The 24,148-nt window shown below is 48.0% G+C and overlaps 7 protein-coding genes across 7 annotated transcripts, besides 1 other annotated feature; 1 reads left to right on the forward strand and 6 right to left on the reverse strand.

Annotated features, from left to right (window-relative positions):
* Positions 1 to 284: 284 nt before the first annotated feature.
* On the reverse strand, positions 285 to 1,949 carry UA08_01883 (hypothetical protein; the record flags this gene model as incomplete). The annotated part of the gene is made up of 6 exons (XM_020261596.1): positions 285 to 417; positions 500 to 908; positions 963 to 1,474; positions 1,524 to 1,601; positions 1,661 to 1,718; positions 1,787 to 1,949. 6 exons carry the CDS (start codon positions 1,947 to 1,949, stop codon positions 285 to 287), a joined length of 1,353 nt encoding a protein of 450 aa, XP_020123311.1.
* A 737-nt stretch (positions 1,950 to 2,686) lies between these two features.
* Positions 2,687 to 4,388, reverse strand: UA08_01884 (hypothetical protein; the record flags this gene model as incomplete). The annotated part of the gene is made up of 4 exons (XM_020261597.1): positions 2,687 to 2,820; positions 2,897 to 4,144; positions 4,210 to 4,297; positions 4,359 to 4,388. The coding sequence occupies 4 exons, from the start codon at positions 4,386 to 4,388 to the stop codon at positions 2,687 to 2,689; spliced, it is 1,500 nt and encodes a 499-aa protein (XP_020123308.1).
* A 2,290-nt stretch (positions 4,389 to 6,678) lies between these two features.
* On the reverse strand, positions 6,679 to 7,470 carry UA08_01885 (hypothetical protein; the record flags this gene model as incomplete). Its single annotated transcript, XM_020261598.1, has 1 exon — positions 6,679 to 7,470. One exon carries the CDS (start codon positions 7,468 to 7,470, stop codon positions 6,679 to 6,681), a length of 792 nt encoding a protein of 263 aa, XP_020123309.1.
* A 1,441-nt stretch (positions 7,471 to 8,911) lies between these two features.
* Positions 8,912 to 10,039, reverse strand: UA08_01886 (hypothetical protein; the record flags this gene model as incomplete). The annotated part of the gene is made up of 1 exon (XM_020261599.1): positions 8,912 to 10,039. The coding sequence occupies one exon, from the start codon at positions 10,037 to 10,039 to the stop codon at positions 8,912 to 8,914; it is 1,128 nt and encodes a 375-aa protein (XP_020123306.1).
* A 1,173-nt stretch (positions 10,040 to 11,212) lies between these two features.
* UA08_01887 (hypothetical protein) lies at positions 11,213 to 15,250 on the reverse strand (the record flags this gene model as incomplete). Its single annotated transcript, XM_020261600.1, has 4 exons — positions 11,213 to 11,451; positions 11,532 to 14,685; positions 14,766 to 14,886; positions 14,949 to 15,250. The coding sequence occupies 4 exons, from the start codon at positions 15,248 to 15,250 to the stop codon at positions 11,213 to 11,215; spliced, it is 3,816 nt and encodes a 1,271-aa protein (XP_020123307.1).
* Positions 15,251 to 17,753: 2,503 nt separating this feature from the next.
* UA08_01888 (hypothetical protein) lies at positions 17,754 to 20,078 on the reverse strand (the record flags this gene model as incomplete). The annotated part of the gene is made up of 5 exons (XM_020261601.1): positions 17,754 to 17,941; positions 18,000 to 19,187; positions 19,429 to 19,493; positions 19,580 to 19,952; positions 20,003 to 20,078. 5 exons carry the CDS (start codon positions 20,076 to 20,078, stop codon positions 17,754 to 17,756), a joined length of 1,890 nt encoding a protein of 629 aa, XP_020123314.1.
* Positions 20,079 to 21,519: 1,441 nt separating this feature from the next.
* UA08_01889 (hypothetical protein) lies at positions 21,520 to 23,203 on the forward strand (the record flags this gene model as incomplete). The annotated part of the gene is made up of 3 exons (XM_020261603.1): positions 21,520 to 22,101; positions 22,179 to 23,079; positions 23,136 to 23,203. 3 exons carry the CDS (start codon positions 21,520 to 21,522, stop codon positions 23,201 to 23,203), a joined length of 1,551 nt encoding a protein of 516 aa, XP_020123315.1.
* A 425-nt stretch (positions 23,204 to 23,628) lies between these two features.
* Positions 23,629 to 23,709: a repeat region (Identified by RepeatMasker using a combination of RepBase library and repeat library created with RepeatScout).
* The last annotated feature ends 439 nt before the right edge of the window (positions 23,710 to 24,148 follow it).

Genomic DNA, 24,148 nt, shown 5'->3' on the forward strand with positions numbered 1-24,148 from the left:
GGATGTTTGTTGTTGTTGTTTGTTCGGGCGTTGTCGCAATGCCGAAGCCTAATCGCGCCTAATGTATCACGCTTCCCTTCTGACGCGGCCGACTGCTGAACCTCAAGCAAGATCCTCTTTCTCTGCGTCAATGAATACTCGGATTCAGCTTATATCTACGGTCTTGCGTTGTACACCACGCAGTAACTAGTTACGTGACTCGTTGCTTATTCACCCGCTGACTGAAACCATACGTACAAAAAATAGTTACATGCGAATCGTCTATTCTTTCGTCAAAAACTCAACTAGATCTCTGACTTGGAGTCCTTTTTGGAAGTGTCTTTCATATCTACCGCCCATTCGAGGGTCCCTGCGAGGCACTTTTCGGCGGCATACTGCTTTTTGAGCTTGCGTGTATCCTTGTCGTCGTACGAGACCCTGTGAGAAACAGTTCAGCATGTGTCAGTCAGTTCTGTCCATTCACAGGGCGATATGTCATATGGCTGCAAGACAAACTCACCACTGAGTCTGGTCCCAAGAGAAGTACTTGACAGCAGCCTTCTCGTCCATCACAGGCTTGATATTGGTGTTCTTCTGGAGGATACTGTCGATCTCAGCGTCATGCAAAGTGCCAGCCTCATTGGAGCACGCTCCTGCGAGCCCGGGCCCTGTAGCAGCGCAGCCAGGCTTTGTACAGGAACTGCTAGCCAGCGTATAAGTCTTGCCATAGTCCGCAAGCCCCAAGATAACCTTGTCCGGGCTGACACCTGCGTTCCACACAATATCCAGAGACTCTTGGATATCTGACAGATTTGTATGCGGCTTTGCGATGGTGGGCTTTTCCCAACTTCCGTGGAGGTCATATGTCATGACATTCAACCAGTCGACATACGGCTCAAGACCTTTGAGGTCAAAGCCTTCGATGTAGACTTCACGGGGTTAGATGGAAATATTCTGTCAAAATAAATACGGCTGGCACTTACATTTTCCTCCCGGTACTGTGACACTCAATCCTTTGTCCTTACACTTATCTCGATACTCTTTCACCAGCGAGACCATATTGGCAGTATCCGCCGTTGTTCCGCCTGTATCTGTGGCGGCAGGATATTCCCAGTCGAGATCCATGCCCTTGAAATCATACTTATTCATGAAGGCGCACGCTGAGTCAATAAATGCACTGCGGCCTTGCTGGGTGGCAGCAAGTCTCGCAAACGGCGCGGACCCGACTGCATATCCGCCCACTGCAATCCAAAGCTCCAGATCACTATTTGTACTTTGGTCGCGTACAGTCTGCAGCTGATCGAACAGGACAGTGTCATTGGAGAGAGATAGCATGATCTTGCCCTCCGTATCGATTAATGCAAAAGCAAAATTGATGTGTGTAAAGGGTGCCGGATCGATATCGGAGGGCATATATTTGTTGCAGGCGCGATGGCTGGCCCAGCTTTCATAGTATGCAATAGAACGAGTCATTGCATCTGGGCAGGTTGAGGGCCTATTACATGTATAAGTATTTTCCCCTTTCCTGAATGGTACCAACGTACAATTTCACATTTGACTGCGATGCCTTGCAGTTACTCTGGCATCCAAGGCCGCAATAATCCTTTGTTGTGCCGCAGTATCTGGATCCATCAGTATCAGAAAGTTATACATGGTTTGTGAATTCGAAGAAGCAGCATACCCATATCGAGAGCAACACATGCCTTGGGGACATAGTTCCTGTCCTGGTGGCGCGTTTGCTACAGAAGCAGTGATCAATCAACGTCAGTCTGAGAGTAAGAAAATCGACAGATGCAGATCAACATACCACCACATTGAAAATCCTTCTTTTGATGATGATGTTTGTATTTGCTAAGTGACAATACCGACGATAATGGCACCACAAATGGACAAGTAATTAGACATATCAGTGCGAGAATGCCTTGCACTTTCTGTGTCTTCAAAAAGTGGAAGAATCCGGTGTACAACATGACGACTGGTGTATGCTGGTAAGATATGACCGAGTTCAATGCGTGCTAATGAGAAATTGACAAATATGTTCTCTCCACGCTGACCCCGAGGCAAAGTCATTTCAGGGGCACACCGAGTCAAGTTCCAGCACACGTTGTGCTTAAACAAGAAGTAAATAAAATTGTTAGTGCATATAGGTTTGTGGATAACGTGAAAGAGAAATCAATACATAGGTTCTAGTTCGTGTTAAACCAGCTTCTACCCCATGCTCCACGTGTTGATTCAGGATGTTGACACCCAAAAGCCCTGTATACGTGGATGTAAATAACGGAAGCTCAGTGGTTCTTACATGAGGAATGCCTCCAGCTTGGCTTGTGGTAGATTAGCCTAGGTTCACTGTTCTATTTGCCAACGAGCTTGGATGGAATGTGATGGGGCATGGGGGTATAACAGAGCAAAGTGTCACAAATAATCCCGTGGCTGGTATTTAACCACGCAGTACATGAAAACCTGATGATACATATTGAGCTTGTAATTGAATATTAAGTTCTTTCCTCCGTAGTTATGGATCCAGGGGCCTGCATTCCTAAGGTTGTTATGGACCGAACAACCAAGTGAGGCTTGCATTCCATAGTACGGCTTTTGTTTGAATATCCCTTTTAAATCCGCTTAATGGTCTGGATCTTACTATGGAGATATCTGTTGCAACTGGAAAAATGACATTGGTACCTCAATGCTTTGGGGACTAACTATATAATCAATAATGGCCCTCCAGTGCCAGTACACCAGTTTTAGTGATTAAGTACTCTTCAATGGCGGCCCTGCCTTGTTCTTTGCCATAGCCAGACTCTTTAATTCCGCCAAATGGAGTTTCCATTGTTGACGATTGCGCTATTAGTTTATCAGAGATAAGAAATCAGTTATGTTCTCAAGTTAGGTGAAAGAAAGAGCAGTGAAAATGTCTTACAAGCATTCAAACCAACCATACCAGCCTCTAGGTTTTCAAACATGCGCCAGAGCCGGTCGACGTTCTTGGTGAATACATAGCTAGCCAGACCCATGCTCGTATCGTTGGCCTGTTTGGTAACTTCTTCCTCGGTGTCAAACTTGTACAGGGCGGCGATAGGAGCAAAACTCTCCTCGCGAGAAATCAGCATATTGGGCTTCATGTCCGCAAGAATTGTAGGCTGGAAGAAGTATCCCGCCTTGTCTGAGACACGGCCGCCGCCCAGAACTACTCTAGCACCCAGTTTTTTGGCATCTTCGATTTGGTTGCAGGCCTTGTCAAGGCTTTGAGGAGTGGTTAGAGGACCCATAGTTGTCCCAGGGATAGCACCGTGGCCGACAACGATCTTACTGGCGTGTTCTTGCAGGGTAGCTATGAATTTATCGTATACACCCGACTGAACAAAGATACGGTTTGCGGAAACGCACGCTTGGCCAGCATTCATCCATTTAAGAACCATCAGTGAGAGAGCAGCCTGTTCAAGACCGGCATCGTCAAAGACGATGAATGGAGAGTTCCCACCTAGCTCCAGAGTCACCTTCTTAACACCCTCGGCACAATGGGCAGCGATGATTTTGCCCACGCGCGTCGATCCAGTGAAGGTAACCTTCCTTACGAACTGGTGCTTGCAGAGAGCTTCACTAACAGAGGGGGTACTTTTGAGATCGGTTGTAAGCACAGTGAATACGCCAGGTGGGAAACCAGCTTTTTCGGCCAGGTATGCCAAAGCCAATGCGCTGATGGGTGTCTCAGGACTCGGCTTCACGATCATGGAACATCCAGCCGCGAGCGCGGGGCCAGCTTTACGAAAAAGCATGCCAAGTGGGAAGTTCCATGGTATCAGCGCAACTGTGACACCGATGGGTTGCTTGATTGTGAGCGCTCGACGACCAGGAGGAGCTGAGGAGTTTGTGATGGTGCCTTCAATACGTTCTGCCTCCCCGGCGGACCACCGTATACCTGCTGAGAAGACGTCGATCTCTATTGCTGCTTCTCTGACTGGCTTGCCGGCTTCGTGGGTCAAGATTTTGGCAATGTCCATCTTGTTTTCTTGGATGAGATTGTACCATTTGTAGAGCCAGTCGGCCCGTTGTCGAGGGCTTGCTTTGGAGTATTTCTGAAATCCCGCCTGTGCAGTCTCGACAATATGCGGAATATCATCTACGGTGTTTATGGGGCAGCTAGCCCATGCAACCTCGGTAGCAGGGTCTACTCGTATCTCAAGTTGTCAATAGTATGGTCAATATCTGGGGAGATCAGGGTGGGATTATTACCAATGACTTCAAACCTGGCACCGGTCTTTGAATGAACCCACTCATTGTTGACAAATGAGTCATATTTGAGCAGCTCTGGGTTATTCAGCTAGTTAAACAATTAGAATGAAAATTCGCTCGACCGTTGGGTTTAACCGGCACGGCCGTACCTCGAAAGGGACTTTGTATTCTTTCAACATTGTATTGACTTTCAAACAGCTTCCCTCAAAATAACAATACCTAGGTAGATGCGAAGGAGAAGAGAATATAGAGAGGAGAGGAAATGGTAAAAATTCCTTCAGGAACGCGAAAATCTGACGAGTCTTACATGTACCCACCACGCATCTAAATGTGCAAAGAGCTACGCGCACACATATATTTCGCTACATCATATGCATCCATGGGACATTATTCTATCTCTATGCGCTTTGAATAGCTCGGGTTGGCGGAGTTTTTGTTCTCGAGCTGTTCGGACGAACTATAAATGAGACGCATCAAGTGCATGCGCAGGCGTCACGGCACTTCCTGCGTGCTAACGGCCTGTGTAATGCATATGCAGTGCTTGAATAGGACTAGACTAAACTATTATCCATCACTTTTTGGGAAGCTTGCATGTAATGTGTATTGTCTAGTGTGCTCTAGCAAAAGAAATTCTGAATGGCTTTCTTCTTTCATTGGTTTGACGGTGAAATCGGTTTTTACTCCATATCCCGAAGTAGTAGTAGTTGCGGTATTCCTGCAGGGATGTTAAGAGATCTCCCTACTGACTGGCTGGATAATGTGATGGGTAATATCTTAGAGTAGTATTTGATGCCAGGGTAGTCGTGATAAGCAATGGTCGTCATACAGAGCTGCAGCCACTCTGCATTTGCAAATAACGAAGTGGTGTTCTCTGGGATATGGACGTGTCGGCATACGCCGGGGAATATACTGTACAGCCTGATAGATTGATGAATAAGGGCTGGTGAATTGCCTCAATGGACCCGTGCAATAATCATACGTTTTAAATAGTTGTAATCCGTGGTTTGCTGTACTTGACAGATCTAGCGTGCTCGGGCAACAAGTCTGGTAAACTGCTTTTATGGTGCGCTCGGTTTTTGCTTTGCAGGATTGAAGCGGTTTCAGGTAGGTAAATACTCGGAATGGAGAACCAAATCATTCTTCGTCTGTCCTAGATTATCTTTGAGGACTCGCCGCTGGTCGCGACACAAAGAGTATTGCCTCCGGGCCTAATTAGGAGATATTTACTCAAATAGGAAGGTAGCCAGCAACAATCATATAAAAATTATCTACGGAGTACTTGGAACGGGTTTATGCCACGAATGACCTAACCGAATCTATATGCCAGATGCAGATTTCCGTATATTCTTCATCGGAAACTAGCGCGATGACTGTCTTGGAAGTGGCACTCCAGCAGTATCTCTGCGGATGTCACCCGCCAACAATCCTAGACTTCAAAAGCGCCCAATGCCACCCGGCAGAGGCCAACTATGGTATTGAAGTGTCTAAGCCTGTGAAAGGTTGTCCCTTTTAAAAGGTATGGGGAACTTTATGACGCCCGTCTTGAACCTTTAGTCATGAATGTAATGATCGGGAACTCCTAATGGAGCTTCTAACTACACATACTAGATGAATAGTTCTTGCCGCCTCAGAAAATACCCACATATCTTATTCACTCTTATCTATTCCCTATGTAGCCTTCTATTATTCAGTCGGCTATCGACGGCCCTGACGAGCGCGGATCTCTTGCTTCCAGGACCATCATAACGACGACTCTCTGTTTCTACGGGAATGTCTTACATAGGGTTTGTTAAGATTGACCCTAAACACTGCGTGTAGTCCGAGACAAGCGCCTAATCAACAGGCCATAAGTCTATATGAGCTTTGCTTTTATGATGAAATGCCACAAATCATCGTGAGAGCCTCTTGATATTCATTTTGTCACTTACAATTTTAGAGACAGCTTCTACTGGAGTCAAGATTTGCGCGTCATAACTAGCTAGCAATGAAGCATGAATCTCTATCTAGGTACGGAATATGCACAGTTTTGAAAAGAACAATCTGCTTTCAGTCTCAAAAAGACATATATTACGATTTCAAAGTTCATTGATACTACAATACATGTATATGAAGTTTTGGTAGTACTGTGCCCAATTCCCAATGCGGTTGTTCTATTTTTAGTACACAAATCCTAAGTCAACTTCATACCTGACCAGCTATCATGTATGCGGACGACAATCTTTTGCTAAACACTTGACTCATTATAGATTGACAAGACCATGAACTAGGGTAGTTTTCTTGCAGGACCTGGTAATGCGGAATTAGGTCGCATTGACGTGAATCCTGCCCAATTGGGTTGATGAAGGATGTCATCTTAATTTCATACTTTCATTGAAATAACAATGCGAACCAGGGTATATACGCGATAAAGATAAAACAGAGGAAACAATAAAGGAGAGCAATATTATAAAGAGTGACGGCCCGCTCAGCTCAACACCCGTTCCTCGACCCCCGTCTCGTACTACTCCAAAACTTTTGTGCCTGATCTCTGACCGCTTTCTCGCGCTCCCATTTTTCCAATACGCGCAACTGTCTCTCTGGACCAGTGAGGCGAACTCGTTGACGACCGCGTTCGGGGAATTGTTCCGGCACCCAGCGGTCATGCAACATGTCAATAACCTCGACTAGGATGACGGCGAGAGGCACGAGAAAAAAAATGCTTAGTGCGACAAGCTCGGTGCCATATTCACTGCATACTGCGATTATATCTATATGCTTGAGACTGCGCTGTATCTGTTCGAGGAAGCTTGTTGCATGTCGTGATTGGTGCGGAGAAGAGAGTGGAGGGCAATAAGCTGTTGTAGCAACTGTGCATGGTGGCCCCATGCCACTATGATTATGTGGCAACGGCAATGGCCGTGTTGGGTATTGCGTCCGGTAGAAAGTAGACCATGTTCTCAGCATTCTCCGAAAATCGTCTATCCAATTGCCATTTCTGCCTCTGGCCCTTCCGTGTGATGCTCGAAGTGCTTCAGCTCGTAAGAGTGCATTCCGCTGTCCGGGCTGAGACTCAGCCAGCCATTCTAAAAAGTGCGGTCCAGACTTGGATGATGATGATGATGATGATGATGCTTTCATGACTGGGATGGAGCCGCCATAATTGGCAGTGCGGTGCGGTGCTGCTATGACGGCTGCTTGGTCGCTGTTATCGATGTTGATGGGAAGACTGACGGCCACCCACGCATTGAGAGCGAGGAGGACGAGAACGAGTCTGCTCTGCATCGTGAGGGGCGACGTGACGACAGGCAAAAAGAAGGGACAGAGAAGCGAAGAGCGAGAGAAGACATCGCGACCATATATAAAACGGCGATCTTCAGGGAAGGAGCGCACTGTGTAACAAGCAGCCAATCAGGCGGAGAGCCTCCAATTGGCACATGCGCTGAATGAATGCGGAGGGCTTTTTTGACCAGAGGCACTTTTAGATTTAACGCTCAAAATCCGATGCTTTGAGGCAAAGGAATTCGCCGTTTCTGAACGCGTGGAAGCTACGCATGCTATGATTGGCCCAGTTAGGCCCACCCTATCTGTATTAGCATGGGCCAATCAAAGAGCCGCTCGCTGTCACGGGTGTATGTTTTCAGATTACGCTCCCAATACGGGTTATCTACGGTTGCAGCGTGAGGGACTGTGTACGGTATTTACCGCTCAGGGAATAATGATATTCCGGAAGCGTTTCCGATAAGCGATAAGCGCGTATGATTTATTTACCCACGTCATTGGTCCACACACTTTTACGCTCGAGGGGAACAGCAGAGAATGCTACTTCTTTCCCTACCCCAGGAAATCCTTGTGCTTATTGCAAGCCACTTAAGGACAATCGATTTTGTTTCCTGCTTACAGCTCAATCGTACGCTTTATGACCTCCTCCTTTATGAGCTCTTCAGACGAAATGTCCGCGAAACCGGTGGCTTGGCTATATCATTCTATGCCTTCTGGGGCTATGAGCGTCGTGTGCGCGATATGCTGTTAATGGGTGCCACCGTTGATATTCCACACTTAGGATGGAGAGACAGGACACCTTTAATGCTCGCTATTAGCCGGCATCATGTATCGGTTGCCAAGGTACTCCTTGAACATGGGGCCAACCCGAACTTCATGGAGTCTGTCAAGAGCGGGCCACTGGATATTGCCATTTTAAATGCAAGCGACAATGATTTCTCCATGATAGAATTGCTGCTGGATTACGGTGCCGATGTCAATCTGAAGGGCTATCAGGGTCGTACTCCCATATACACTGCAGTGCTTTGCCATGAACCTGCTAAAGTGGCCTTCCTTCTTGCTCGAGGGGCCAGTGTGTCTGTACGAGAATCGAAGGGAAGAACGCCGTTGGAATTTGCAGTTGGAGAACGGCATACTCCTCCTGAAATAATCACGATGCTCACGGATGCGGCGGGCCCTGTCTATGGTTCTCCAGACTAGACGGGCAGGGAATCGGTATATAAACGCAAAATGAAGAATGTACTAAACATATTGACAACTCATGTAAATAGGATTATTTTTAAGATCATCTCGACGTATTCATCAAAACACAAGGCCAACAACAAAACGAGCACATCAAAAAGGGCATGGTACAGTATTACTAACCACAAAAATGACCTGGGTAACTATACAATACACTCAAGACTACGATACTATACGTAATAATCCAATAATAATTCCCCCGTTATAACTTATCTTCTGGCATCTCCGCCATTGCCGGCAGCTCAGCAGCAAACTGGTGCTTGACATTGACGTGGCTATTATTGTAATTATTATCCACCAGCACAAACGGCGCAATCGTACTTGTCGTTGACATCGGGCGTGATGTATTATTATCGGCGCTGCTGTTATGGAACGAGGGTTTGTTTGTTGTCGACGATGCTGACGATAGAGAGGATACATGCGACCAGCCACCTGTACTCGGATACGAGAGTGTAGATTGAAGCGAGTCACGCGCATTATTGTGGTTGGCTGTAGTGGGACTTTGAACTAGACTCGTATCACCTGGGAGTTCAGTGGCAAATGATTTCCCGGGAATATGATTGTCTGCAGGACTTGGATAAAGGTACGTTTGCTGTTGGTAATCGTCTGGATGATAGATTGACCCACGCGTAGACGCTTGATACAGCTGAGGCGAGGACACCGACACAATCGGCGATACAGGATATTGTTCTTGTTCTTCTTGTTGCTGGTTTTGTTGCTGCTGCGCCTCCACAGACCTATCTGCCGGATTGATCGTTTTCAACTTCCCATTCTCCATCATTCCTTTCAATACACCAGCATCCAATAATTCAGCCTTCTTAATCAACCGATCAACAAGCACCTTGGTCGCCGATTTGAGCTGGTTTTTCACAAACCCCACCATTGCAAAATTACATCGAATCTCAATGTCTTCGCGCAGATAGAGGCCTGTCGCAGGCGCGTTGATCCCCAATTCTCGATATTCCGCTGGCTCACCGGGCTGGGTGCCCGCAACGCGATAGTTATGCCGCAGGTCAATCCCCATCGGAGCATAAACATGTGTTTGAACGCCCCAGGGAACGTCGTGGAAACACGCTCGGAAACTGATTTTGCTACCCCCGAGTCGACCCGTGCCGGGGACTACTTGGATGCGTTCGACTATTTCGTACCAGCTGGAGTAGTATTCTTCGGCCGGGGCATCGCGTGGGGCAGGTATGGCTCGATGAGAGAGTACGAGAGGGTTGAGCGTAATGATCTCGCTGTGGCTGTGGAGGATGTCGAGGGCGAGTTGGCGCGGAATGAAGGATGGGAGAGGCGTGATGTTTGTGTGGGCTTCTTTCTTTTTCATCATTCTGCCTGTCGGACTGTTTGTTGCCTTGGGGCTTGAGCCTGCCACGGATCGAAGATCTTTTCGGTGATAGTCTCGCAGAGAATGTGAATGTCCGCTCTAGCTAGGTGACGTTGAACAACAAAGAAGGAGAGATTCAAGTCCTTTCTTCTCGAACACACGAGGCTTTTTGCACGTGGTTCTTTCTCGATGTTAAAGTGGGCGGGCTGGAAAGCCCCTTGCCACGTTGTCGCAAACAAAGAAACAAGTGTTTGCCTTTTGGGGCATACAGTCAGTGCGGGACGGGAGTATCAAAGGCGACAACGGGTTGTTGGGTGTTGGTCGATCAACCACTGACTAGGAATGGGCATTGATGGAGACAGAGAAGTCGTCGCATCGACATAAACATAGTCGAATACAGGAACAAACATTCCATCGGCGTCGAATGTCTTGGATGTTGTTCAGCCTGCATGTGGGTCCGCATTGGAGTCTGGGACGGACGCGGAGCGCCCCACTGGGGCTGATAGATCTACCCGCAGCAAATCAGAGGCGGCCTACACATAGCTCGTGCTGAGGAGCATGAAGATGACGATGTCGTCGTACTTATTTTGGTGTCGTTTAGATTTCCAACAGCACCATATGACAGCTTGATGGGAAGTGTCGATGATGGGTGTCTTGACGCAGAAACTACATGGCAGAACAATGCTTGAGGATGACTAAGATACATCTACATATATATATCACAGAGTAAGAATTGACTTGCAAAAGAAGCTTCAACATTCGTCTGCTCGTTGGCCTAATAACTTGCAATGATCGTGTCGCAAACATATCAAGAAGAACAGAGAGAGGAGACCACCCCGAACCATTCAAACAACTAAATAGAGCACGCTCTATTTCACTCAATATACACTCACGTCGTGTCAAGTATGTCAACTGACGCGCGAGAACCCTGAAAAACGCCGCAGGCGGAGAATTTTCTCGACTATATGAAGTAAAAAAAGATCAAGTGTCACAAAATAATAATCGCAAAAGGGGTATTCAGTTTCGTATGCTTCTGATATCTCCCAGAGTATCATGCATTCATGCAAGGGAAAAAAAGGATTATAAATCCAGAAAAAGAAAACAAAAAATTCGCTCACATCATCCCCTTCATAAGTATACTTACACGATTGAGGACGTGAGAAAGAGAAACTCAAATCAAGAGTCGGATTGTTGTTTGGGCTGCCATTCGTCCAATAATCGTGACACCTCCTTCAGTGAAACTGGTTTGGTCAGGAACAGATCGACGCCAGATGTCATAGCTTCTGTTTCATCACGCGCACTGCTGAGACCAGTCAAAGCAATAATTGTGGCTGGTCGTCGTTCATCTCGCTCGTTCTCCAGAGAACGAATTGCTCGAGTTGCTTCAAAGCCATTCATGACTGGCATAGAGATGTCTGTGGGAGGAGCCGCATTAGTGGATATTCACAAAATGTTCTGGGCAAATCCTCTGTTGACGTAAAGAGTCTCTACTCACCCATAAATATTATGTCGTACCCCTCCGAGCGCTTCTCAACTGCTTCTACCGCCATCTTTCCATTCTCAGCCGAGTCAAGATTGGCAATGTTCCTCCTGCTGAGGAACGTCAACAAAAGCCGAAGGTTGATATGATTATCGTCGACAACTAAAACATTGACTGGAACCGCAGGCGAAAGAGATATTTCCTGTACTTCCGAGAGTGACACCGCAGTGTCTCCCTTTTCGTGACTAAGAGTGGGAACGGTAGGTGCCGATCGCCGGCCAGCGATTCCTTCATCTTGAATTTTGTGGGGTTCTTCACCCGTTGGCGAGAGCACGTCTGGCGGTGGGAATCCGATCTGCGACTCACTGCCAGACCGTATCTGTGCAAGGAGGGGTTTTGAGTTCTTGTCTTGCTGTACGTTGTGTCCTGTATTATCGACATTCGCTTCCGATATTGTCAGGCGCGTGCGATCGACTAACCGAGAATACTGGACGCTAGCATGCTGGGATGGCGGAAGTCCCGCAGACCCTCTGAAGCATCGAAGAAGACTGCGAGCCAATTTGTAGGGGCCACAAGGTCGATAGAGAAATTCAACAGCACTAGTCAGCTTCGACCAAGCAGAACGGTAAGTATCGTAGTCAACTGTGTTACTGCAAACAACCACCATAGCCCGCGCCTTGATGTTCTGTCGAACTTTCAACTCCTCGTTCACATCCTTGTCTATAGCCAGCACAAGATCCACGGAGTCAGAGGCAGGCCATGGGACGAGTGTGAGCCCACACCATTTTGTCACATAACGGGCAAGTACTGAGGTCATGCCGAAGTTAGACAGAAAGTGCGGATCGTGACCAAGTATTGCAACTGTCTTGTCTGCAAACCGCTCTTGGATCACACGTAAATCTTGACTGGGTACCGAGTGATGAGGCCGTAGAGGCGGAGAAACGGCGTCTTCATAGTTTGGTCGTGTAAGAGGCAAAGTAACTTTGACACTTGTTCCTTCTCCAGCTCGACTTTGAATCCCGATATGACCACCAATCGATTTAACAATACTGCGCACAATTGACAAACCCAAACCCGTTCCGACAGCCAGGGTATCTTCTTGGGCGAACGGTGTGAACAGACGGGCTCGTAGGAAATCTTCCGATATACCTTTGCCCGTATCTGAAACAGTTAGAACAACAAGCTCGTCGGCTTCCTTTTGGATCTTCGACTTTGCAGATGATATGTCTCCCTTGAGAACCTCCAAACGAACAACGATGTGCCCACTATCGGTATACTTCATGGCATTACCAAAGACATTCATAATAATACGACGTAAAGCTCCCGGCTGTGTCTTGTAAACCCAATCTCCTTCCTCAATGTCTACAATCACTTCAACCTCTGGACGGATTTCGCCTGTGGACTCACTATCTGGAGTAGATAGCGAATTTGATGCAGCACCCGATGGCATTGAAGCTGTGCGTGATCGGCCCGTAGAGCCGCTCGCTGAACGGCCATATAAATGACCCAAGCAAACTCCCTCCACTACCTCTTCTACTAAGATACATATGTCTTCACATATGTGCGTGTCGAGCAGGGCTGCCATGCTGTCAACTCCTTGTATATTATCCACTACATCTTCTTTCGGATCCCGTCGGGCCTTTTTCACTTGTCGCCAACTCTTCTCCAGCGACACAATTTTACTGAAATCGAGTACCTGATTCATCGTGTCCAGTAACGTCCGTCCGCACGCGTTAATTGTCTCGAGCAAGGATGCCTGGAACTCGTTCATATATGTACCATCCATGAACTCCGCGGCGGCGAGAATGCCATGCAGGGGACTGCGCAACTCATGTGAGATACTACCGATAAAATCGCCCTTCTGGCGGTCGGCAATGATGGATTCTAAACGACTTAATTCAGCCATTATAGAGTAACCAAACCCCATAATAGAGGCAAGTTCAACAGAGGGACTGAAAACTTGGGTTTCGTTACTGTTCCAACAAAAGCAACCGGCATACCATTGCGATGTAGCAGCATTCCACAGCGGCACAAAGACAACCTGACTTGCATTAGGGAAGTACTTGGATAACTGGGTCGCTTCAGAAGCCCGCCATTTTTTGTTGGTGCCTGGAGGGGGGTCGGGAGTTTTAACCGCCGAAACGGGGGAGTTCGGGCTCTTCTCGTCGTCATCAGAAGAAGCGAACAAGGATCTGTCATGGTGAAAAGTCCAGATCTTGCCCTTCGGATAGCGGCGAAGAACATTTTGCAAAAAACGTCGGTCGCAATTTGCAGCCGCGCAGGTAGCAGTTGATCCGGGTACAGGCGCAAAAGGTTCATCATTGGTCGATACTCCGAGAACGGGTGCAGGGGTGTCTGTGTCTTCAAAATAGTCCACCCGACCATTATCAAGATCCAGTGGCATGTTGCTATTTTCTAGGAAGATAACACCACTATCGCCGGTTAATTCCAAACTTTCACGGATAAGGTTTGCCGCACGGCGAAATGTCCAATGGTTGCTGCGCATTTCATCAGCCAGGCGAGCTTTGGAGCTTTTCGTCCCGGCAATCAGCCAATCTGGAAGGGGCGTAGTGATATCAGACGAAGTGCCAGTGTCAGCCTTTCCTTCAGATGAGGACGGTCCTGGTGATCGACTGGGTCGTACATCAACGCTACTTCCTCGTGACCCATGAGATCCTCTAGAACCCCGAGACCGGGCAAGTGGACTTCGAGCGGCTGGAGGAGAGGTGGATGACCGGGCAGAGCCAAGCGACCAAGCTGATCCGGAATTAGTACCTGAATGCTGAGATCCAGAGACTGGAGAGCCAAGACCGTCCACAAAACTAGAACTTCCTTCCACGAAGCAACTTAAGCCACGAGACAAACGAGCAGCCCGTCGCCCTTCGGAAGCCTGGCGACTTACACGAAGAAAATCCATGGACATTGCCGCCATGGAGCTCAACACTTGCTTCTCAGTATGAGTCAAACCATTGCGAGCATCGAAATCAAGAACGAACAAGACGCCAATGTTGATGCCATTCTCCGTAGTTAAAGGAGTGCCAGCGTAGAAACGAAAATGAGGAGTACCAGACACAAATGGATGGTCTGCATACCGTTCATCGGCGGATAAGTCATTGATGATTTGATAGTGGGCTTCTGTTTTTGAAGATGCTGGAAGTGCTACTGTGTTCTGATTCAGGTCGGGATAAAATCACAGTTAGATCTTTCAAGCCCTATGCTCATTCGTTCATTTGCAATGCATATGCTCACCAGGTTTAACTTTGGACCGAAACGCCCATCACTGCCATGTCCGGTCCACAGGCGTTGAGAACTAGTTTGTTCATCACGAGCAGCTTCAGCTAAGATATACTCTGTGTCGCGGCCCAAAACACTACAAGAGACGAACCATTGTTGTCAGAGCAAGGCATCGAAAAGGGGATTCATAGTACCCACCAAATAATAGCTCGCTCGACATTTAATTTGTGAGCCGCCAGCTGTGCAAAAGATGTCAATATGGTATTGGGGCTGGCCAAATCCTCTTGAGGGGGCATCAATGACACCGCCAGTGGGTTTGCGGTGCCTTCGACTGTAGGTATAATAGGATCCGAGGTCTCCAAAACGGGAGATTCCTCGGTAGCTGGGACATATTGTTTGTAGAGAGCGGCGGCAGGGTTTGTGGGTTGGAAGTAGCGGTAGAGTTCGCGGAAACGACGGTCGTCGCGATGAGCAACGAGCTCTTCATGCGATGGCGCCATAATGTTCAATCTTACGATGCCATATGTCTGAACAATAAAATTCAAACCATTCTTTCACCTAGCAGTGGGCGGGCGAACTGTTAGATGGCCCCGCCTCTTTCTGTCCTTCCTTTCTCTAAGTTATCAGCGGGAGACGAGGGTTCGGTTGGATATGCACGACTCGTGGGAAGCAATCGATGGGTAGTAATTCGCGTAGACGAGGTTTTTTTTTTTTTTAGGGGTTGGCGATTACCGATTGTTCTTGCGATGGGAGGAAAAAGCGATTTGTACCCACACGCACACGCAACAGAAAGGCGGCGGAGATTTTTGGTTGACGGGACGGAACAGTTGACCAGAACCTAATCTGCGATGGGACTTGCGGTGGAGTGTCAATGGATAATAATAAATGCGACCGAAGCTTTTCCAACATACGTATCCGAATTTGTAGCGCAAAACGATAGTTGTATAAACGAAAATAGGCCAGAAAGGGACAGGCTAATTGGGGCGTTGCGACCGACGAAAGATATACGCATGTAGGTTAGCCGCAGGAAATCCTGGTACGATGGTTGCTTGATGCGATCAGACGCGCGCTCGTTGGCTGATGAAAAGGCGCAGAACCGGTTCTGAGAATTTGTTGCAGGCACCTAAGACGGGCTAGGGCGATTTGCATGGCATCATAAGACAATAAGCACAACTATGGGTCGCCACGGCGTAGTACGTGGAGGTACTAGCACGAGGCGGAATATTAGTCCCCCAGACGTGGAAGGAGGAGGGAGGCAACATACTATGTATGATAAAGCGAATCACACCACGGTCAAGCTGCTTAATCACACGGCGGTCGAGGAAAAAGCATCCGAAGACTGTGGCGACAACTGAAGTCTGAAAGCCCAAGGGAAGCGACATCCTGAGGCCGGCAAAAAGAAGAAAGGACCTCAAGGAAAGTTGGAAGAGCCAATCACATGTCTCCGCCACCGGCCAATCACATCGCTTGTGTTTCTTTCTCCGCAGTGTCACTCGATCCTGCCCCATTTCTCAGGAGCCAATAGGTATGAGCCCCAGGCATCAACAGAGAGGGTGCCTGGAGTCTGGACCAGCGCAGCATCTAATGCGTATTCGGCGACGATCTTTTCATCGTCATTCTATTCCTCGACTTGCCTAACCACGAACACGAGGAGCATCGAAATCGAAAATCATCGTGATGTGCTCATTCGTACCGTGAGCGATCCAATTGGCGGGAAAAGCTTCCGTTGCTGGTCCTTGCTTTCTGCCTGAAATCGCAAGGCATCAAAACTCCACAATCATAAAGAGAGTCGGATGAGGTTATTTCAAGACCCAAAAATTGAAGCAAAATCAACAGATAAAATAAAATGCCGTCGTTCTCTGTGGACAAATTTGAAGCGAGGTTGTCTAAAAGGAATGCAAGTGGGAGACAATAAATAACAAGCCATCACCGTTCATTCCAACGAGCTGGGGACGGAATGAAGAACGGTTCTGCAACTCGCCTGGCTGATATAGAAGTTTATATAGACAGGCGTAGTTAGAGCTTGCCAGTTGACGGTGGCTAACTATTCCGTGGCTTGATGGCGGGCGCCCTGAGACGGGCCTAGTGCCTAGGGACGGAGTACAGTCCAGTCCAGTGCCTATTCCATGTTAAGTCTTTGCTCTTAACGACCAAGCCAGGCTAGTCCACAATTATAGACAAGAGAACTGGAACTTACGCTGTGTACCAGGTCATGTCAGTCAGTCAAGTCGCGCGGATTCGAAACGTAGCTGCTCAGGACAATGAGCAACCATTGCTATCTAAAGGATACCCCGAACTAGCTTGTATGTCCGAGTGTTGCGCTTGGAATATGGTTAGTAGGAGAAACATAACAAGATCATAAGAAGACAATTTTTTCAATTGAATAGTAAGTAATTAGTATGTACAACTGGAAGCGCGAAGAATAAAAAGGAAAGAATGAATCTCAAAGAGTAAGGGAACGCAAAGAGAAACACAATGGGAAGTCAATCTGGCTATTTATATTTGTCCGATTTAGCTCGTTCGTTGACGCCTTTAGGACCGTTGGATCGATTGTTGCTGTCCATTTCTGTCCATTCGTGATCGCCAAGAACCATATGATGTCATTTCCCGCTGCCCATGGTGTTCCTGTGCTTGCCATTGGTGTATGGGTTCCACATATACGGCTAGGGCCCACTGTGGCTGCCTTTTCGGATTGTGATTGATTGGTTGCTGGGTGGGACTGCGTTTTGGAAGCGCCACAGCACACACCATGCTATCAAGTTAGTATTCAGAGTAATCAAAGAAACAGGAACAAGCATAGATTCTGACTGTGTAATAAAAAAATCCACATGGTCAATGCATCAAATAGGTATAGATAATAATTAGATCATCACAGGTGTCAGGAACATCCTCAAAAACAAGTAAACAGAGCAAAGATGGAGACGCCAAAAACTGCAGAGCAAGCAAGGAAAAACGACCAAAAGGGTCAAATCTACGCTCTAGCCAGAACTCAATAATCACTGTCTAGACCTTCTCCATCAACTTCTTCTGCACCGTCCACATTCGCGCCCGCTTCCCATATATATACATCGGGATGGAAGTCAGAAGACAGGCAAGCTGTATGCCGCCAATGGCAATAAAGACAGTGCGAGCGCCGTCGCTCTGGAGCCAATCCACGATAAACAAGGAGAAGACCAGTCCATGGAAGATATCTACAAACGCCAAGAGTCAGCTCACAAGCAAAAAGAAATGAAAGCGGGAAGAACATACTTTTACTGAAATTCAAGGTCACCAATGCCTCGCCCGCATACTGTCGATAGCTATCCACACAGAATGTGATGGAAGTGGTACTCCCCAGCGAGCAACCAAATGAGACGATTCCGAAAAATACGGTGGGCACAATCCAGGCGTCCCTCTCCTGGGCGCTCCATCCAAAACCCATAAGGCCGATGGTGGTTGTAATTGCAATAGGAATAGCCATCACAAGACGAAATTCCGGTTCATAAATGCCTCCATTGCGCCGGGTCATGTATTGGACTATGATATCAGACACTCGTCCCGCGACTGCTGTGCCGAGAATGCCGCCGATGAACGGAGAAATATAGATCAGTCCGGTTCCCAACGCAGAAAAATTATAGGATGCTTTATTCTCATAAATCGTTGCAACTGACTCCGATAAAACAATCAGCCACCCGATAGACAATGAATAAACAAGAGCCGACCACAGAACTGCCGGGTGGGCGAAGAGAATGAACGGTCGAGCTGCCACTCGAAGCCACTTATCATGGCTTAATCGTCCATTCCACGGTCGCAGAGTTTGCAAGTAAGGAAGTCGCGGTCGTTCACGTAGGTTATGTGTATATAGGGCGGATGGGTTCATCGGAACGTGTTCCTCGGATTCATACCTCACAGGGGATCGGGTGCTGGCGTGTAGAGCTTCCACGTCCACCACGTCCACAACGTCTGAAGAACGGCGACCAGTCTCAATTACTTCGGGACCATCCTCAAGCCTTCCAAGAGTCGTATTTGCTGCATCTGGAGAAAGGTACCTTATATCATCAGGGTTGGCAGTATCTGTTGATTTGAATTGCGCCGCATCTGAGGAAACATTCGCTTGATCCACTGCTACCGTGGCCAGCTCAGAGGGATCCTCCTTGTCTAGAGTTTGCTGCGCCTTCTCATTTAACGCTTCTTCAGCGAAGCCAACACGCACATCTCTTCTCGGTCTCTCTGGCTTTTCTGATGTAGGGTGTTGGGCACCATCAGGACTCTGCGGAGACGACCCTTTATCACCGGAACGGCGTTCTGGATGTCTTCCACGCCACAAGCCAGAGTGCGCAAGCTCAGAAACGTTCCGGTAGAATCCTGGACGTTTCGACTTCAATTTTGGCCGAGGAGTGCGGTCCCAGAACGTTTCAGGAACAAATAGAAACAGGAGCACTAAGCTAGCTCCGACAACTATAGCAACGACCCTAGCTCCAGTCAGTCGATTAAAATTGGCAACAGAGGGGTCTTTAAATCCGCCTCACCAGAACACCCAGCGCCAACCAAGTGATTCTACAATGGCCGCACTGACTAGTGGTACGAGATTTTTGCCCCCGAGAAGAAGCAACGTATATATGCCAATGCGATAGGCTCGTTCATGTAGGAAAAAAATCTCCGCAATCGTTGCGGAAGGCAAGCACTCTACTGGGCTTACCGCGATGCCCATAAAGATCCGAGCTAGGACCAGACTCGGATAGTTTGGGGAGAGCGCACACCATACTGCAGAAATAATGAATAGAGTAGCACCTAACAGATACACGGGCCTTTTCCCAAAAAGAATGGCCGTCGGAGCCATTATCACGGACCCTATACCCAAGCCCGTCATGTAGAGGCCGGTCGTGTAGGCCACCTGCTGCGTACTCACATTATAATCAGTCGCCACGGCATTGAAGCCGGCAGCTAGGACCGGTGTCATTCCACCTCCCAGTAGGCAATAAAAGCCCAAGGAAAGCAGAGCAGCATCTCGACGCCAGCTCGGCCAATTGAGAGGGTCATTCATGGACTCCTCAGGTTGAGGATGAAGGACGATGCGGCCATCGGGTGTTTTTTTAGTAGCTGGGCGAGAAGGCGATCTGCTGGGAGGATAGGGAGAGGGGAATGACGACGCAGATGTCTGAGCTGGTTGGTTTCTCAGACCCAGAGGTTGATTTCGGTTCGAGGATAGGAGGAGGATGGTGCCTTGATGTCAGAGTTAGACAGCTAATATAATAAGATGGGTCAAAACATACCAGGAACTTCGTCTGTCTCTGGATGACTCAGGACACCAAGAGTCCACTTTTGGCGGTTCTCCCAGGGTGAAGACATTTTGGGCTGTCGTGAGGTAGCTGGAATTCAAAAGGGCGTGGGAGGGCGCGAAGCAGAAGTGACAAGACAATCAATCAACGGGGCAGACCCCGCGCAAAAAGAGCTCGAGACAAGGCCGCCATGGATCTATTTCACTCCATTTTTGCAGAGTGCCATAAGACGGTAGGAAAATAGAAAGTGGTTCACAATAATGAAGAGGAGAAGGCGTTGATAAACAGCAGCGCATGTGAAAGTACCATATGGCAATGACACTCCGAAGTCGTTACGCAGGCCCAGACCCCACACGTGCTGATACGTTTAGTACCGAATGAATACCTTCCCTCACCGCATGTTGCACGCAGTAACCACGGGAGCTGACGGTACTGATACGGTACCGATACGAGCGCGATACTCTCATCCGTTGACAAGCTAACTAACGGGATATTTGTATCTTAGCATCCATTAGGTATCGGGATCTAGAGATGCGTATCCTCCGTACTGACTTCCGACTCCCGGCATCTGCCCTCTTCAAGAGCATCATGGCCGGGGCATGACGTGTGTGTCCCCAATATCGCACGCGGCGGCCGTCTTGAGCTGAGGGATCTTCGCATCACACGACGACATTCGCCTCATCGCTCAAGCCTTTTGCCAGGTGCCGCATGACTGGGATTGCTTTGGCGTCGGACTTCAAGACGTCACGATCGTCCAAATAACGCTCGCGCCTTTCTATTCGTATATGTCCCGGGCAATGGAAGGACACTACTCTCGGCATTGGTGCATTTTCCGAACCCTTGAAAACCGATGTGGTAGTTCCGTGGTGTGGGCCTGAGGCATCGATAGACCTCGTCTGAGGCTCTGAGCGTCGGAATTTAAGTAAATCATTAGTGAACAGGAGAGACCATATCCTGTGTATGCAAGAATAAAGATAACCTGGTTTCCCAAGTCTGGAAATAGATATCGGCGTAGGTTATGCATTTAATATATGGAACGCTCCATTACCTAGGAAGTTATTCTCACATTATATGGCTAACCAATGTTGTATGATGTGGCATTCAGAGAAACCAGAGACTAATAACCTAAAAATCACAGGGAGATAAACATACAACATATTGTACGTGAGCTGCTAACACCGCAACAAAGTGTGGAATGGAGTTACCAAATATGGTCACGTGCCATAAGCCAGGGGTGGATGTGGCGCCCCTATGGGCTTTGCCAGGTGGCTTGGAAATATTGTTATTTTTATTCGCCGCTCCATCGACCATCTTTCATTTAGTGTTGCAAGTCTTTACACACAGCAATTGGAACTATACCTTGATCCTTCTATTCATACCCTTATAATACTTCGATGAATTGATTCCGAGTCTACATCTTTGGGATCTGCGGATCCGCGCTCGAAAATAATCGCCAGACAGCCACCCCCGGATTTTCCAGTCGTCGCAATTACTTAATATAAGTCGCTGCAATGCGGATCAGTCGTCTCTCGACGGCCGCTGCCGTGCTTATATTGACCATTGGTACTGCTGCAGTTGACACCTCCTCAGATAGTGTTGCAGGCGCCAACTATGGGGATATTATCGAGCCGCCGCCGGGCGCGTCAGATTTGCAAAAAGGCTCCAAAGCAGCTCCCAAAGGGACGCTGGATGCCCCCGTTGACGGTAAAGATGGCAAGCCTCACGATGGGCCATGGGTGGAAACCGAAGCCGAGCGAGATCGCAAGAAGGACAAGGCAGATGGCCGAACGTACATGGCTGCAGCAGATACAGAACAAGCTGGAGGTCGTCTAGGGCAGGGTGGGAGTGCTATTCCACACTCCAACGAAGGAGTCATGGACGATCCTGGTAGATTGGGTCCCAAAGAGGGTACGCGAGGTACGGAGGGTGGTATGACAGAGAAGACTAAGGATATCAAGCAATCCAAGGAGAAGGTCCCCGAGACTCCCAAGGAGGCACGCCCTCTACCACACAGCGAACAGGAAAAGATCCCAGGCTATGAGGACGTGTATGAAGCGACAGATAATAAAAAGACAGGAGAGAATGTTCTAGAGGTCTGATTTTTTCTCCTTTCCATTCTGCTTCCCAAGCCACCAATCGATATGTCATAGCTAACAGCGTCTGCATGCAGAAACCCGATGATCTTCCAGAAAAGCCCCATGAAATTCCTCTTCCCAAATCTCCCGGTCGAGTAACCGACGATTCTCACGATTATAAACAACCAACACCAGGCAGAAAGCCCTTCCCAAACGCCGACGGATCGTCTAGAGGAGCTGTTGGTGCTTCTGGCCCATTACATTCTTTATTTCTCTCATTCGTCATGATTATTTTCTCCGAGATTGGTGACAAGACCTTCCTTGTTGCTGCGCTCATGGCAATGCGCCATCCTCGGCTCCTCGTTTTTTCTGCCGCTTTCTCAGCCTTGGTCACCATGACTGTTCTCTCTGCTCTCCTTGGACATGCCGTTCCCACACTCATACCTACATCCTACACTCAATTTGCGGCTGGAATTTTATTCCTAGTCTTCTCAGCAAAAATGTTCAAAGAAGGACGTGCGATGTCACCGGACGAGGGTATTGGTGAAGAAATGAAGGAGGTCGAGATGGAATTGGAAGAGAAAGACCACGAACAACGACGTTTAAGCCGCAGACGATCGTCAGTTAGCCCGTATGCTCTGGAATCTGGCCGAGGCGGTCGCACTCGCTCAACCAATCGCCTTCCCTCGCCTCCAGAAAGCGTTTCCTCTGCATCGTCACGGGAAGTTTCTCCAGAGCGAGGCTTTTCGTTGACAACGGTCACTTCCGGAGCCAGGAACCTTTTCTCGCTCCTTCTAAGTCCTGCATGGGTGCAGACCTTTGTCATGACGTTTCTAGGTGAATGGGGTGACCGCAGCCAGATAGCTACAATTGCCATGGCTGCTGGGCAGGATTACTGGTGGGTTACAATCGGCGCTGTTGTTGGCCATGGCATCTGCACGGCGGGGGCAGTCATCGGTGGTCGAGCAGTCGCCGGCCGTGTCAGTCTTAGAGTTGGTAGGTTTTCATTTTTTCATCTCTTCTGGCATGAGACGTCACTAACTCACTTGCAGTCACTTTGGGCGGAGCATGTGCTTTTCTCGCCTTCGGCATCATCTATCTCATTGAAGCGATTTTCTAATAATATGCTTGATCTGTGCAATTTTTCCAATGTATTGGTACACACTTGCTATTATACATACATAATACCTATATTTCCTTCTTCTAATCTTGAATTACTGCCTGTAGCCAAGTACGTAGTTTCAACACACTAAACTTGATCTAACCGTAAACACGAAAAGTTGTTTGCAATAATTTTAGCACGCATTTGGCTAGTCCAGAACCCGGACTTTAGTAAATCCGACCCGGGCAGTCTCCGGATTTCGAGTGTTCAAGACTAAACACCAGAATCGATTCTTCGTCATTTAGTTTATTTGATTTTTATTGATAATTGCTCAAGGAATAAGCCCGCCCCAAGGCGCATGTGTGAGTACTGAAAAGATGGAAGACCAACGTATATAAGGAAATCATCAAAAAATGCACCACCATCTAAGCATCGCAGAACTGTAGGGTTAGGTTTAGGCTTAGGCTTAGGATTGGGGTTAGGATTAGGACTAGGGTATGGTAGGGTTAGGCTTAGGTTTCGGGTGCGTTTTCAAAAAGCGAGGTTCGGTCATGCTCTGTTCGAAGTGACTAAGACAGACGGTCGATTGGCTAGCTGCGGCAGAGTCCGGTTTAAAAGACAGAAATATTTTGTAAAGACGGAAACTTGAATTTACCGGGTGTGAAAAACAAATACGATAATGCCAAGTCTGTATTTATGCTAGCCAATCACGGCAGGCGGTGGGATGCGTGGCATAATCTACCCTAGTGTTAGGATAGTTCGGTCGCGCCGTCCGATCGTCCACCAGCTTCTCCTTTTCTTTTTTCCTCCTTTTTTTCCCTCCTTCTTATACACACCACAACAGACGCGTATCTCTTCTCTCGCCGTCCCAACGCTTGAAGACAACAGCATCTATTGTTTTTCCAGTTGTTCGGGTCTCAATGGTATGCGAAGCTTATCTTATCAGTGATTAATCCCTCGTCC

The sequence above is a fragment of the Talaromyces atroroseus genome (genome assembly GCF_001907595.1).
Source record: "Talaromyces atroroseus strain IBT 11181 chromosome Unknown scaffold_1, whole genome shotgun sequence".
Taxonomy (NCBI): Eukaryota; Fungi; Ascomycota; class Eurotiomycetes; order Eurotiales; family Trichocomaceae; genus Talaromyces; species Talaromyces atroroseus.